The 15782-nt window shown below is 36.6% G+C and overlaps 1 protein-coding gene across 4 annotated transcripts in view; it reads left to right on the forward strand.

Moving 5' to 3' along the window:
* Positions 1 to 9950, forward strand: part of SESTD1 (SEC14 and spectrin domain containing 1) — a 50928-nt gene extending 40978 nt beyond the window's left edge. For all 4 annotated transcript variants that reach the window (XM_071434822.1, XM_071434824.1, XM_071434826.1 and 1 more), the window contains 6 exons: positions 643 to 802; positions 3426 to 3507; positions 3828 to 3950; positions 4849 to 5040; positions 6855 to 6976; positions 9206 to 9950. In XM_071434822.1, the coding sequence (XP_071290923.1) occupies positions 643 to 802; positions 3426 to 3507; positions 3828 to 3950; positions 4849 to 5040; positions 6855 to 6976; positions 9206 to 9335 (809 nt within the window). In that variant the 3' untranslated portion in view covers positions 9336 to 9950. The remainder of the gene's footprint in view (positions 1 to 642; positions 803 to 3425; positions 3508 to 3827; positions 3951 to 4848; positions 5041 to 6854; positions 6977 to 9205) is intronic.
* The last annotated feature ends 5832 nt before the right edge of the window (positions 9951 to 15782 follow it).

A 15782-nucleotide genomic window follows, 5' to 3' on the forward strand; every position in this document is an offset into this window, starting at 1 on the left:
ATGGAATTATTTCAGTTGGAAGAGGTCTACAGTGATCAACTTGTTCATTAAGTTGTGGGAGAAAGAGCTGCAAAGAAAAATAATTTATGGTAGAAGTAGGTATGACTGGAATATAACACTTTGATGGGTAAATGAGATATTCCTTCAGGAAAACAGATAGTAAAGCTGCCAAATGAGAGATGTAACAGCAGATCCCTAGGGTTGACAAATTTCGGTGTAGAAAATTGTATCAGCCATATCAGATGTATTATAAAGTAGTAACTTGTGCCAGCAGTGGAAGAACACTTAGGCTACAACTGCTTAGCAGTGATAAATATTTTAGGAATTATCTAACCATGTGGATGAAAGACACTAATTAGCTATGTATATGCTGAAAAGCTGACACGCTGTCAACTTCTATTCCTTTTCTTGTTATCTGCTAGGTCATAAAATAGCAGAGCCTTAGTTCTTTGTTAATATAGACAAATGCTCACTCAAATGTCAGTTGGAAAGGGTGGTGAAGGACATAGTAATGTCCTTGCCATTTTCCAGGTTCCAGTCTTCATCCATGTATGATTCTGTTGCATTTTCTTTCTCCATTGAGGAGAAAACCCACCAAAATTCGGAGTGATCACTGACCATTTTTCCTCATTCTCTTATTAGACTTAGGTTTGCAAGGCTTGCGTGAGAAAGGTCAAAGTCTTCTTGATCAGATATCTAACCAGGCATCATGGGCCTATGGGAAGGATGTGACCATTGAAAACAAAGAAAATGTGGACCATATCCAAGGAGTGATGGAAGATATGCAGCTAAGAAAGCAAAGGTAAGAACAACAATTCAAGTCATTAAGATTTTTGTGTATTAACAAGTCACTTTTTATACAATTTATGTGTAGTAAGGAGCCCATTTTGTTTTATGTTCTGTTAAGGGATGAATTGCAACTGTAATTTATATTTGTAGTATATTTGAATGGGACAGAAACTTCCCTGACTAATCTGTTGTAGTGTATTCCTAAAAACCAGCACCTTTTATATTTTGGTACTGGATGGAGTACTTGAATGCTTTCCTGTGCTTGTAAATGCTCAGAAATTATACATTCCTTTTATATGGAGTTATGAAAATATACAAGAGGTGTCCTTTACATGTTAGCAGTTTGAGATGGGAGTATAATGCAATTACAGTAGTGGTGATGGGTGTAAAATCATGTATTAAACAGCCTTGTTTGTCCTCTTTATCACAAGCTCTGTCCTTTGAGTATGGTATTTTCATTTCTGAAGATAGGAAGACAAATGAGGTGGTGTTGGAAGGTGACACGGTACAAAATGGAGGCTCAGATTTCAGAAGAGCAGATGATGGGATACAGGACCATACAGTCACCTCAGGACATGGGGTTTGAATTTTAGGAAACCATACAGAGTGGAGGGTGAGGTTGGGAAAAATGTTGGAGGGAGCTGAATTTATAAGAAGGATGGATTTTGCCATCGTCCTCTTCCTCCAAAATTTGATTATTTGTAATTAAATATGTAGTAGTACTGGATTTTTTTGTAGTACTGCCTTTTTTTTTTCCTACTAAACAGTGTGAAAGAATTAGAAGCTATTGCCAGTAATACTGCTGGACGCCCTGAAACCATGTAATACTGTCCACAGAAATGGCCTGGTGTTCAAGGGCATTGGCTGAGCAAAGAGTTGCCTCTAGGCAACAGCAAGCTCTAGTGAGCATCAAATTGCCCGTTTTACAAATTAATTCCACTATTCTTAAATTGTTTTCTTAGGGAGCTTAGTGTAAGGAGCTATGTGTTTTGGTAGTGCTTAGAGAAAATACTGTTTTAAGTCTGCCCTCTGGATCCTATTAATTTAAGCAATACTTGTGTTTAGAGGGCCAGCTGCAAAAAGCTACAGAGGACGTGTCACTGTGCAATAAAATGGCAGTTGGAATTCCATACTGAGAAAAGAGATGTGCATGGGAGAAGGGAAGACTTGGTATACACAGTAATGGATTCTGAATCAGCTGTGAACTCAAAGATAAACATTGGAAAACTTGCAGAAATTGCTTTAGTGTTCAAACACACAGGGAAAAGCAAGTAGAACACCAAGAATTATTAGGAAAGGAATAAAAAACTGAAAGAAGAATGTCATTGTGTCAGTGTATAGATTGGTAGTCGATTTCTGTTTGTGTTACACAATTGTGGTCTGTATTCTCAGAAAGGTTGTAGAATTGTGGGAAGTCAGTTAGAGGACTAAAACATCAATAGTATTTCCAGACAAAGTTATGAAGGAGTTTTCAGATTGTGAATGATTAAACAAGGTTATTTAGCTTGGATGAGAGACAAAAAAGTAAAAGGACTAAGTATCTCTCAGTAGCATGTAATAGTATTTTTTGCTATTTAATTGTTTTTCCAATTTCTGTTGAATGTTTCTTGTTGTTTACATACACATGTTGTAATGTTTATTTTTAGGGGCATTTTGCTGCTATATTTATGATTTTGGAACCTATAAACTGGTTTCCTGCATTATTAGAGCAGATGATGTCCTTTCTGTCAGCATTGCAGGACATGTAACAAAACGCAGGATGCTAACAAACTGTTCTTTGGAAGAGCTTATGTTTGTAACCAGTTTGGAAAGGATCATGCACACAGTCTTTTGCATTTGCTTATAAAGCCAACTGTTGTTGACATTAGTAATTCCATTTGCACTGAACAGCAGCGTGAGTCTTGCTGTCTACTTTGTAGGCTCTGAAATTAAGGTGGAAAGCATTCTGCTAAATGTATTTGCTTAGGTCTCATTGTGGAAAGAGAAGGACTTTCAACACTTTTATTGGCATTCTGGAGAAAGAACTGTAAACTGTGCTCAACTCAGAACAAGATAACCAGGGTCAGTTTTATATCAATTAGATTTTGAAATGCTTCCTGACAAGTAAAGCAAAGGACATAATCCTGTAAGTGTTCAGATATTACTATCTCTAGTCAGCTAAAAAGAAAAATGGAAAAATTTATTCTCTTTTAATCAGCCTCATAGTATTCATTAAGAAACATTGCCCCCAACAAAAAGTACAGTTCAGAATTATGCCAGGTTGAAGCCCACTTTCATCTGAATTTTAGTAGGGTAAAATCTGTCTTAGCCTCTGTTTTGCAGAGCTTACTGGTGCAGCAAGGTAAGGAACCTGGGATGCTGCTGCAAGACCTTGTAGCTGTCTCTGGTGTTACTGCCTCGAGCTTAGCCATATCAGGAATCTTGAAGATCATGATTTTGGTGACTTGGAGTGCTCAGTTCTACTTATTGCAAGTTTCTTATTGTTGTCTGTGGCATGAGGTATTTTGCCAAGCTAAGCAGCTTGATCACCTTTTCATGAAGGTTTAATGTTTCTCCCTTGAAAATATTGTTGTCAATGTCAGAGTTTTGTGTCTGCTGTACATGTGTTGATGAATTTTTGTGTGCTGCTGTTTAAGGTGTGAGGATATGGTGGATGTGCGGCGACTGAAGATGCTTCAGATGGTGCAGTTATTTAAATGTGAAGAGGATGCTGCTCAGGTATGGAAATGCCTAGAATTTCATCATTCTGATATTTGTAGTTCACTGGGTTGATTTATGGGGGCTAGTAGCATTACAGTACTTTTTTTGCAACTTTCAAATGTAGTTTTATTTAGGGAATATGTACAGTGAAAATAAAGGCTATAGCATTGTCTGCAAATAGTATATTTGGGGATTGCATGCATGATCTACCAGCTTGTGACAGCTCATTTAACTTTTTTCCTGTATCAAAAGTATATGCTAGTACTGAAGTTATGCCACCCTTCTGGTTTAATTTCTTTTTAATGTATTAGTTTTTATTCTTTTGGCTTGTTTTTAAGGCAGTAGAATGGTTAAGTGAACTGTTGGATGCTCTGCTGAAGACACACATCCGACTGGGAGATGATGCTCAAGAAACAAAAGTTTTACTGGAGAAACATCGAAAATTTGTTGATGTTGCACAGGTGAAATGTGGTTTGTTTTTTTTATTTTAGCAATATGGGGCTTGTGCAGTTTCACATCCTCTCCTAAAAAGAATCAATATCTGTATGGACAGTCATTGAGCAGCTGTCACTGGTCTTGCTGGCTTCCCTCAGTGCCTGAGTGAAGAAATTGATTGCTGAAGTTGGTGATGGGCCTAATGAAATGTCACAGTTCCGTCAAGAGCAGCAGTGCTGCAGGTCACTACCTTAGTTAACCTTCACATAGGCAATGCAAACAACCAAACAAAGTTCACTGGCTTTTGTGAAAGATGTATCTCAAATAGTCTTTAAAATTGCTTTTGACAAGCTGAGCCAAAGCACCTCATCAGATGTTTTGTCAGTCATTTACTGCTTTTAGGAGTGTCTAAATTGGACTTGTTAATTAACAGATGTGATGTTTTCTAATTGTACCTTTTGCACTAGAGTTTCCTCTTTTGATACGTAAGAGTTGATGACAGGAGGGTCCTTTGCTGTTACAGTGATGTGCCTCAGGGCACCTGGATGCTGGCTGACCATAGACATGGTACCAGTGAAGTCAGGGAGACAGTCCTCTCAGCAGTGGATATCAAGTGTCCCTTGGAAGATCCAAACAGCAATTCAGAGTTCTTGGGAAGCTCTCTTCTTTTGCTAGTGTGAACACTAGGGAGCAGTGGATATTGGATTTTTTTTAAGAGTGAAAGCACTCTTTGGTCATTACAACTTTATTCTTACTTGATCAGCATTTTCTAGTAGACCAGATTAGTTCAATGTACTTTGTGAATCTAAATTGTGGAGCTTCCATAAACTTGCCTGCTGTTGTTGCTTTAAGATGCTATTTTGTTGCCATGTGAAGTGCAGGGTTTTTACATACACTTACTCTCCCATCCCCTCCAATTTTTAGAGTACATACGACTATGGGAGACAGCTACTGCAGGCAACAGTGGTCCTGTGCCAGTCCTTGCGATGCACGTCGAGGTCCTCAGGGGACACACTTCCCAGACTGAACAGAGTGTGGAAGCAGTTTACAGTGACTTCTGAAGAAAGAGTGCACCGGTTGGAAACAGCTGTTGCATTTCATTCAACCGCTGAAAAGGTGAGTGTTGTGTTTTATTAAGAGGAAAAATTTCTTAGCTGAGTCCAGGCAAATAAATTGTAAGAAAATATGACGTTGCCAGTGTGTACATTTACCCTTTGTAAATATTTTTTTTAAATGGCAGAAAGAAGAATTTACATATATTTTTCCAACCATTAACTTCAGTACTTAATGTAATAATTTTTTATATACCTGTATTGGTATAGGGCCTGCCTAACAAAAAGGAGAACAGCACTCTTTAAATGGGAACTCTGATATTGATGATAAAGCATTTCTTTGTGTTTTTTAGACTGTAACCCTTAAAAGCCAGGAGCATTTCTTTGTGCAAGGTATGATACAAAGCTATCAGGTCATTTAAGTTCTTTGGAGAGTTAAAGGTGTATTGCCCTTTAAGCTGTTTGGATTTTGGATGGGATAACCTTCTCACAAACTGTAAATGAGAGCAGCTCTTGCCACTTTAATTTCTACACATGCTGTCTTGTTCCATCTTGTATTTTGCACCTGGTGGGGTTTGAATGTGCTTTCTTCCTGAACACACTCTACCTTGGTATGGTTTTCAGACTCCTATAACCAAATGGCTCACTGCTGCACCCAGTCAAGTGATGCAAGAAGCACACTGGAGAATGAGCAGTCAGCAACAATGTGATGAGGATTAGTTGCTGAAGGGGGAAAATATTGAGAGCTTTCAAATGCTTGAACTTGAGACAATGTCCTTTAATATAGGTCATGAGGGGTAGGGCCTTTTTGTCCACAACTGCTTTTTAGTGTGGTGTGTTTTAAAAAATCAGTTTAGAGTATGTATCTCAAATATTGATAAAAAAATTGCATGTAACTGCAAAAAACTCCAGATCTTGCATATGGTAAAATAAATTCATTTTGTCATTGAAAGAGAGCATGGATTCAGAGCTGATTCATTTGCTCCTTGGTTCTGTTAATTTCTTATTTGTATCAGTGGAAGATATTTTGAATTTGCAGGCATTGGGAGTTTGGTGGAGGTTCACAAAAGCAGAAATAGATCATCTATGCTTCCAGAGATTTACCTGATACCAAATTAAATTTCAGTGGTTCATAAACTCCTAGAAGAGTAGAATCTCTCAATCCATATTATGAGCATTCTTTCATTGTTGCTGGGTTAACAGTTAATTGCTGGGTTTCAGCAATCTTAGGTTAAAAGAAAAATAAATTAATGTCTGACAAAACAATGGTCTTGTTCAAAAACCTGATTCTTCTTTCACTATTGGACATATATTAATGAGTCTGTGTAGAAAATAGGCTGTTAATATCCATGCTGCTTGGGAAAAAAGTAAGTGGCAAAATGAGAAGTAGAAGAAAATAGACTACTGAGTACTGGTATTGGGTTACAATCCCATCTGGAAAGACTTGTGCTCAGATTTTTTTAGACCTACCTGTTCTGTGCCAGATGTGGTTTTTAGTTTTGAAACCTGCTGTAAGGGGTATTCATTGACCATGGTGTTTGCACTTTACATTACTGTCTTGTATCTTTAATGATGTCAGTCACTATTTTTATGCGTTTCATGTTTGTTGCAGGAATATTGTCTAGGAAGACTACTTTTTATTCCCTCTCAGAAGTAATGTAAAACATTCTAATACAAAACACTGGTAGCCCTGAACAACCTTCTTAATGAACCTTAATCAGTATTTTCTTTTCTTGATTTATATGTGTCAGTTGATCTCATGTAAATGTGGCAGTGGAAATGCCAAAAGAACATCCACTTTTCCAGTTAATGGCACTTAAAAAACTACATGCTATCACTTTGTACTTTATTCTGTATTTTCTTACTTTTATTAAACAGATTTTGCAGGAATGTCCAGACCAGCCAGAAGCTTTTAATGAAATGGATCAATTTGATGAAATTGAAGCAGTTGGGAAATCACTGTTGGACAGACTAACAGTGCCTGTAGTTTATCCGGATGGGTATGTAGAATGGTTTCTAATGCCTTTGGTAAAGTTGTATAATAGTCTCATAGGCAGAAGAATCCTGAAGGCTTATTGCTGAAATAGAAAAGTGAGCATGTTGTTTTTATAAAATTTGAAATAGGACCTGTCTGCTTTCTATGAAAAAATGGGAAGGAATTTTTAATGAGTATTAATGCATTTCCTTTTTAAAGTAGTGACTTTTTCACACTGAATGATTATTAGATTTATGCAGTCTTTGCACCAGCATAGTATGCAGAAGTAACAGAAGAATGACCAGTCCCAGTCTCTTCTTCCTGAAAAAAGATACCAGATGAGAATTACAGGATTTCTATTTATTTATTTGCAATTCTATCGATCTAAGCCAGTATATTGAAGATAAATTTACATTTTATTTATTTGGTAAACAAAACAGTGCTTTCCTTGAGAATTATTCATATTAACTTTAAATTCATAGTTCTTTTGAGCTACAAAGGCAAATTGAATTTGCAATCTCAGCCATAATAAAACTCAGTTCTCTGTATTTAATAATGTCTGTTGTTGTGCTGAGCTTGTAGTTAATTTCTATGTGAGTTACAGCCAAGCTATGGAGCAAGTCTCTGGTGTGTAGGATGCCACACCATAATGAAAAAAGTCTGAAATAAGTATACTGAATTAGAGGCTGAAGCCTTATGAGATAACATCAGGCAACTGCATTAAGCATTACCTGAAGTCTACCTGAAAAACACAGTTGCAGGAAGCTGGTCATGAAAATTTATTGTCATCATATTTCCAAAATGCCATATGCCTTCTGCAGGGTAGATCCTTCAATACAGAGTGCTAATCATGAAGATGGGCCCAGGCCTGAATTAGTAGTGATTTTCACTGTTCTTTCAATAGTGTGTTTGAAAATAGTGGAAGATTTTATAGCTGTAGAAAAAAAGCCAAAACAAAACAAACAAAAAACTGACCCAAAAGCAGATCAAGAAGTGTTTGTTCAAGTATTTTTGTATAACTTCTGTATGGCAGATTCTAGTGATCTGGTAAAGGTAACAACTGTTCAATCCTGAACATCATTTTTGACCCCTCTGGAATTTCAGTAGAGTTTTGCATATCCCCCTGTATGTCCTGTAGTTCAGGACCCTCTGCTCATCATCCTGGCATTCTGGTTTTGAAGTATTTAGCATATGGTTTGAAAAAGGTTTGCTGATTATTAGAAAAAATAGAGATTTAAGAACATACAAAATGTCATAAATGGTTGGGGGGCATTTTCATCAGCCTGTTCACCTCTTCAGACTTCCACCAGTATCTTTTTGGAAACTCAGGTCACTGTTCCCTCTCCTGCCCATGGCTTCTGCTCTGTATGAGGAAATGCTGTGATTCATGTGCAGTTATGCAGTCTGACCAGTTACCTCCTCAAATGAGTCTTTTCCTGCTCAGAATAACTTTTTCTGTCCATTTTTGCCTGTCTGAAAGTCCTTTGTCCTGCTGCCATTTCCAAAGCGTACAGCTTCTCTGCTTTGTAACTAGATTTAATACCCATTCTTCTGAAACACACAGTCTGTTCAAACCCTCCCTTTGCTGACAGCTTGGTTAGTGGTCTCCCTAACATTTCAGCTGCTCTTTTTTGTATTTGAATTACATAGCCTGTCTTCCTTTCGGTTTGAGAGGTAGATGGCATAATTTGACAGCATGTGGTTGATTTAACATGTGAAGAGTCCTTTATAATGCAGCAATTCTAAAAACTCAGAATTCATGTATAGACAGGTATCACAGATTGTCACATTGTCAGTATGCAAAATTGTCAGATGGACTTAGGGGAGAGCCAGAGAAGTGTGGTAATAAAGAGAGTTGGGAAGCATCCAGTTGTGCTTCTAGAATAATGCCTTGCTGTTCAAATCACAGAATGGTGTGGGTTGGAAGGGACATTTAAAATGATCCAGTTCCAATCCCCCTGCCAAGGGCAGGGACACCTTTCACTAGACCAGCAGTGTCCCACCACCCTCAAAATTCTGTTGAGAGTGTGTTTTGGATATGAAAGGCTCATTGAGGATTTGTAACAATTTCATAAAAATTTGCTGTTAAGTCTTCATCACTAAGTCTCCAAAGCTTTTTAAAGGTGGCTTTTAAATGACAAGAGGAAAAAGGGGCTATTTTTCTCATCTGTTTTGTGTTTTCTACTTCAATTAACAGGTGTATTCATGTACTGACTTACTACTGATAATTTATTGTGGTTTGGGTTTTTTCTAGGTCTGAGCAGTACTTTGGGAGCCCAAGTGATATGGCTTCTGCAGCAGAACACATCAGGGAGAAGATGAAGTTAGTTAGCCTGAAAAAGCAGCAGCTGAGACAACCAGAAGCCACTACCCCAGAGAGCTAATACTGACCTTGTCTATGAATTCATAACAGGACTTCAGTTTGTAATCCAGCATGTTGTTTGCATATTACAGAATTTGGTATAATATATTAAAATGCATTTCACAGCTGTTACGAGTCTCATCTTTTTTCAAAGTAAACGTTCTCAGCATCTTAATACTGTACATCTATCAAGCCATAATTATTTAACATGCTATGAAACCATAGACTCCAAGTATCTTATGAAAGGAACTGTAAACTTTGCACTGAAATTTGCTGTAAAGCTTTACCTGACCTGTCAGCTGCTTCTTAGTTAGACAGCTGATGCTGTGTTGAGTGGTGCTAATTAAAGTGTTAGAAGTTCCATATTATGAAACTCTAGTTCTTTGCTTCCCCCATGCCCAGGTGATGTAGTAATTTTAGACTGTGAGAAAAGTACCTGCAGTGTAGACTGTGGTAACCCTGTAATTTTAATTTGAAATACTTAAAAAAAATCATTTTTATTGTGCCAGTATGCAACCTGCCCATCAGATCTTTGATATATCAAATTCATTAAACAGATGTTTTCCTATTTGTATTGATAATGTATTAAAAGCTGTTTGTGCTTAATAAAAATCATCTTTTTAAAATCTAAGATAAATTTGTTCTGGTCTGTATTTTCAAATATTATTTATGTTGCATGTTTATGATAAGTAGTAGTAAAAATAATTGCTCCCCTGATATGTTTAGAAAATCTGTATAATTTTTCTTATGATATACATGGTAGCTATAAGGGAACTGCTCTTGAACTATTATTGATGGGTGCAAAAGTCCTGGCTATTTTTTTCTTTCTTCCTGGTAGCAGTACTTGCACAAAAGTAAGATGGTATTTGCATAAGTCAGTGTTATATTAATCATAGTTTTGTTCCCTTGTAAGATTGGCACATGTCTGCTGTGCTTTATTTCTAAGTCCTTTGTTTCCCTTCAAATGGAGAATCCTGAATAATGTGAATATCCCTTTTGGTACCTTTGTGGTTAAAGGTTTTCGTGTAATGAAAGAGAAATTAACATGAGGTTCATAACTTCAAACCGTGAGATTAGTAATAAAATGAAATTTATTCAGAGAAGGGAATTGGATTGAAACCAAATCAGCTGCGTGCATGGCTTGCTTGACTTCTTAATCTTCAGGATGCAATCTGGATACATCAGTTATTATATTTTTGGAAGATAGTATGAGATCTGACCATTTTAGAGTACTCTGTGTGGAACAAACTATAAGTCTGAGAATTCTGTTATCTCACTATACTTTGCTCACAGTCAAAATAATGCTCTCTTCCTACAGGCATTGCTATTACTCTGCATATTTTCCTGATGGATGTGTCTTCAAGTACTATATTTAGATATTTTTCTTAGTTTTAAGCATTATCTCCAGAGGAAAGCGATGTTTCAAATCAAGCCATTTATTAAGGAACAGTAATTCCAAATTAACAGCTTTCCTGTAAATTCAGTGATAAAGGTACTTTTCCTCTTAGGGGTTTTGGCAAAGGAAATATAATTTTTTTTCATGCGCTTAATGCAATGTTAAAATATTACATTAATATTAGTTTAAAAGTAACTGAATTTTTACAGACCTTATTTATAAAGAGACTTTTTTGATATAATCTTTTCAAATTTAATTTAGTTGTTTAATTGCATTTGAGAAAGCTGATGTTATTACAGCTAATATTTGGACAGTATAAATTCATTTAGAAAGAACCAAAACATGAAAAGTATGCATATATTTAATATAAAGTGCAAACACATAAGTAAATTAATATAGTTATAAATAAGCACCGTGTCTCCAGTTCTGCAGCATTTGTAAATTGAATCTGCTTATGGTAAATTATGGTCTGTAGTGTAAAATCTCATTAAAATGTTAGAGTAAGCAAGTATTACAAACACTTTAAATTATTTTCTGGTTTTTATTTTATTTTGGGTTTTTTAATTTTATTTTATTTTTTTACTATATTTAGGGGCTCAATACTGTATGCAAAGCCAGGGCAGTATCAGAAGCTCTTCACTCATTCCTGTGACAGCTGCATGCACAACTTGGAACTGATGACTGCTCACCCCAGTAACCCTGATGTTAATTTTGGCTCAGTGTGTGCAGTCCGATCTTAATGCTGCTCTTATCTGTCCTTTGACATTCCTAGGGGCCACTGGATCCTGACTTTGACCCTGTTGACTCTAATTGAGTCTCCAGTACAGCATCTTGGGTTGTGCCAGCTTTTGCTCTGCCTTTCTGCTCTCTTCCTCTGGAATTCCTTGTCTTTAGGCAAATCAGGTGTCTGGCAAAGGGCTGTTTACCAGCACTTTGCCATTTGTCCATTTTCTATGTATCAGGAATGAGGGCAAGGAGTTTTCTAAGTCGTGTTGCGTGAGAGTGTGCCAGATCCTCAAATCCTGTGAGTTTTGAGACTTCCTACCTTAACTGAAAATGGAAAAAACATTTTCTGTTAATACTGCTTTTGAACTGATTGAGAGAGGGATTTTTGTGCTGGTCTGTACTCTTACTCCATCCTCTGTGGTTGTACTTGGTGCTGAACTTTTAATAGCCCACAAAGTCAATGAGATACAGACTTACTAAAGGCAAAAAACCCTCTGCTCAAGTAATCCATCGTTACTTGTCTGTGCATTTACTGCTGTGAAAAGAAACGTAGCTCTACTTGTAGCTCTTCCTCTGCCTTTTTTTGGTTGCAAAAATAACTCAAACAATGGAGTTCCAAAAGATGCAAATATGTTTCAGATTTTTTAAACAGAGGTCACGTGCAGTGGAGGGTACAGTGCTGCAAGGTGTGAGATGGGGAGATAGCCACAGAAAGGGAAGGATTGACTGTAAGGATTGTAATTGTTACACCCCTCAGTACATTACAACTAATGACTTGGAAGTGATGGGGTCAATCCTGTTCATGGTTATGAAATGAGCACCAAGATTTTCTGTGTTCCTTTTAGACAAATTTGGATGTACTTGAAATGTTTAAAAATATGATAACTATTTTTTTACTCCTGCTGGTAACATAATCCTGAGTGTGCTTTTTGTGACAGTGAATGGAAACGTGATCAACTTGGTAAGTGCCATCCCTTTTTCCTAAGGCATAAATTGCACAGACTGACAGGCATAGAAAATGCTTATATCTACAAGCTCTTTATTGCAAAACATGTGTGGACTGTTGTATTAGTGTCCATAAAAATATTTGCTGCCTTTTACCACTTAACTTTATATTGTATTTATATTTAGTAGGATTAATGGGGTTACATTTTTCTTGGAAAACAAATAGATTTGGACCATGGGCTTCTATAGCTTTGTGTGAGTGACTGATTCAGAGTTCAAATAAAGCCACTCTGGAGGTGCAGCAGTGGGTGGAGAAGGGCTGTGTGCAGAGCAGCATCATATAGCACTTCTTGTTCCATCGTGCTGGCCAAGGATATCAGTGCCAGCTGACAAAAAGATGAGGGGAATATTTTTTTTTTTCCATCACAGTAAAAAGATAAAAGTGTCAGTAGGTCACGATCACAAAGTGAGGTTGTCACGGGCTTTCTGCAACAGTAATGAGATGTAATGGTGTTATAATAGCCTCTAGTTTCCTGAATTCTTTCTACAGGATAACTTTAATTTGTTTAGGGAGATTATTAAGAAGGAGGAAGAAGGAAAGCTTTTGGAGCTATAGATTAAATTCTCTAATAGCTCTGAAGATAAAATGGTGAGAAATGGATGAAAGCAAAGATTTGGTGATTCCTGACTTCTGAAGTATTGACTTAGTATCTCTACAGATTTTTTTTATTGGTAAAAAGGGAGTTAGGACTGTAAAAATGCTAGGTTGTTAGATTTCTGTTCTAGTTTTAAAAAAAATCTAGTTAAAAATAAAAAATTATTGAAACATAGAATAAAAATCCATACATATGTAATAGCTGCAAAAGTACCTGAATGTGAGCTGCATAGCCACAAACTGTTGAGTATCTGGAATTTGAATAACATTATTCCAATAAACTAATTAATTCATTATCTCTTTGGAGAGGTATCATCTTTTCCAGGTTTGTAGAGGACTGATACACTCTGAAATAAGATAAATAGGCAAATAGTCAAGCAGTTACTCTATTTGTGGTTCCTTGCACAGTCACTGTGAGTCTCGGTGGATTGAGTTTTCTGTAGTGGGCCATTTCCACAATTTCCTGGTGTGTAATAGTGCAGGCAATTGCAGAGTTCCTTCTGCAGAATCAAAATCAGATGTTAGGAAACTATTATGTGATATAATTTTAAAATTATTGATTTCCACAGGCATCCCACTTTTGTTTCCTTCAGTTAAATAGTGTCTGATGCCTATCAAGACTGCATCTTCATTGAAAATTCTATTAAAAATCTAATTGCATAACTTCTGCAATGCTATGGACTCACAGAGTACTTAAAGATATTTTTCATCTAGGTTGACTGTGTGAAAATACAGGTAAGACTAAATAACCACAGAAAAAGGAGATTGATTTCACACTTCTCTTGGATCCCTTCTTACAGATCTCCCAAACACATGGTGTTTTAGGACCATTTTTGTGATTCCAAGATTAATTTAGAACATGAAAGTGAATCACTGAAGGAACTTGTGAGAATACTTGTCTGATTCTGTGAAATTGGAGGACAACATATCACATATCAAAGATATTCACCAAAATAGATGTTTGTGTGACTGTAAAATTTTAGTTATGTTGATACAAGAATGAATAGAAACAGGATATATTAAAAGGCTTTTAGTATATTTGAAGCACAGATGAAACACTTGAGCTCAAAATAGCAAGGAAAATTAATGTAACAGCCTTCTCTTTTCCTGTCTGTTGACTTTAGTTTACATGGGTCTCTATTACAGCAAAAATTATGGGAATATAACACAGAGACAAGAGGAAGGCTGAGGAGATCAGGAAATAAATTTATCAGGAGATAAATACCTCTTGTGAAAAAAATGCTTTCTTAAAATTTCATATGTGCTGAGGAAATATATTGGAAAACATTACAAAGTAAAGTGAAAATACCCATTTTAATTTAAGTTCAATGAGGAAAGTTCAGCTAATTTTCCAGATACTAGTGATATTTACAGTTTATAGGGCAAAGAGCAGGGCTAACATTTCTGACTTTTGAATCATGACTAAAAGCAAAGGAAACTTTATTTGGTATCATTTCGGGATTTTGAAAGAAGGTTAAGTGAAAACAATTGGTTGTGTTAGCAAAAGTTGTGCAGATAATTTACATTTTTTTATGCAGATAAACCACAGTTTTTAAAATAATAATGCAGTTTCATTGGCAGTTTAATGACAACATTGAAACATCAAATGTGCTGTGATTACTGAATGCCAAGGAGAAACTACGCTTTTGTGCACAGGTAACTAACAGACAAAATGTGTTTCAAAGTAATTGTGTTTGTAAGATTAATTTAGGATTATTATGCATTTTTATTTATCATTCTACAGTGTTAAATAGATTTTTTTTTACACATTAGGAAGCCTTTTAGCTTTTCCACCAGCAGGTAGCTGATAATTGCTATCAGACACCACTGATACAAGCTCCTGTTGGGAAACCTCATAATGCACATTGGATTTGTATGTAAAGGGGGGGAATGCTGCAAGCTATGTAAAATACCCTATTGATTTACCAAACTCATCCATCTGTGCTTAAAATGTTTGAGTGGACCTTATGTAACCACCCCTACTTTCTAACACTCAGAATGTAAAACTCTGTGTTTGAGAAGGCAGATTTAGCCCCAGACTGTGTGTCAAACTCCTATAGCAAACCATGCCACTGACTTTCATGGCCCAGGTGACTGCCTCCTTTGCACATCTTGCTAAACGTGGTGTCCACTTATACACTTGGCTCTTCTGAGGATCCCAGTGGTACAAATCCCAGTCTTGTGCTCTCTACTCTGCTACAATGCTGTCACTGTCAGAAGACAACATGCATTAGGTGGGTTTAGAAATATTGAAAAAAGCTTTAATGGTGGCTGTAGGTCCCAGAACACACACAGCAAAATGCTTGGGCAGCTGTGTAGAAGTGTATTGTGCTTGGAATAAGGCTGTGACAGCTCTTGGTAGAACAGCCCTGAGACTTCAGTGTAGTCCTGAGAATTGCTGGCTCTATTTGAACGGATAGAAATGTTTATACATTGGGCCTTAAAAGCTTTGAGCTCTTTCCTAGACTTTACACCAAATGTTAATTCTAATAATCTATAAATTCTGAAAATAAAGTGGAGAGGAAAGCTTATCTTAAAGCTAAGGCTTTAAGAACAGACTTTTGGAGGAGCTGAGAGAAAACTTGTAACTTGAGACATTCTATATCAGAATGAAACATGAATACCTACCAGAACCGGGATTTTAATTTGTTAGTGTTCTCCATTTTGGCAGGAGCAGTCAATGTGTTAATTTCAGTCAATGTGTTAATTTCAGTGCAATTTTCAGGCATGGTTCACTATGTTATGCT

The sequence above is a fragment of the Agelaius tricolor genome, unplaced genomic scaffold (genome assembly GCF_023055355.1).
Source record: "Agelaius tricolor isolate 1412-34295 unplaced genomic scaffold, bAgeTri1.0.p SCAF_10, whole genome shotgun sequence".
Taxonomy (NCBI): Eukaryota; Metazoa; Chordata; class Aves; order Passeriformes; family Icteridae; genus Agelaius; species Agelaius tricolor.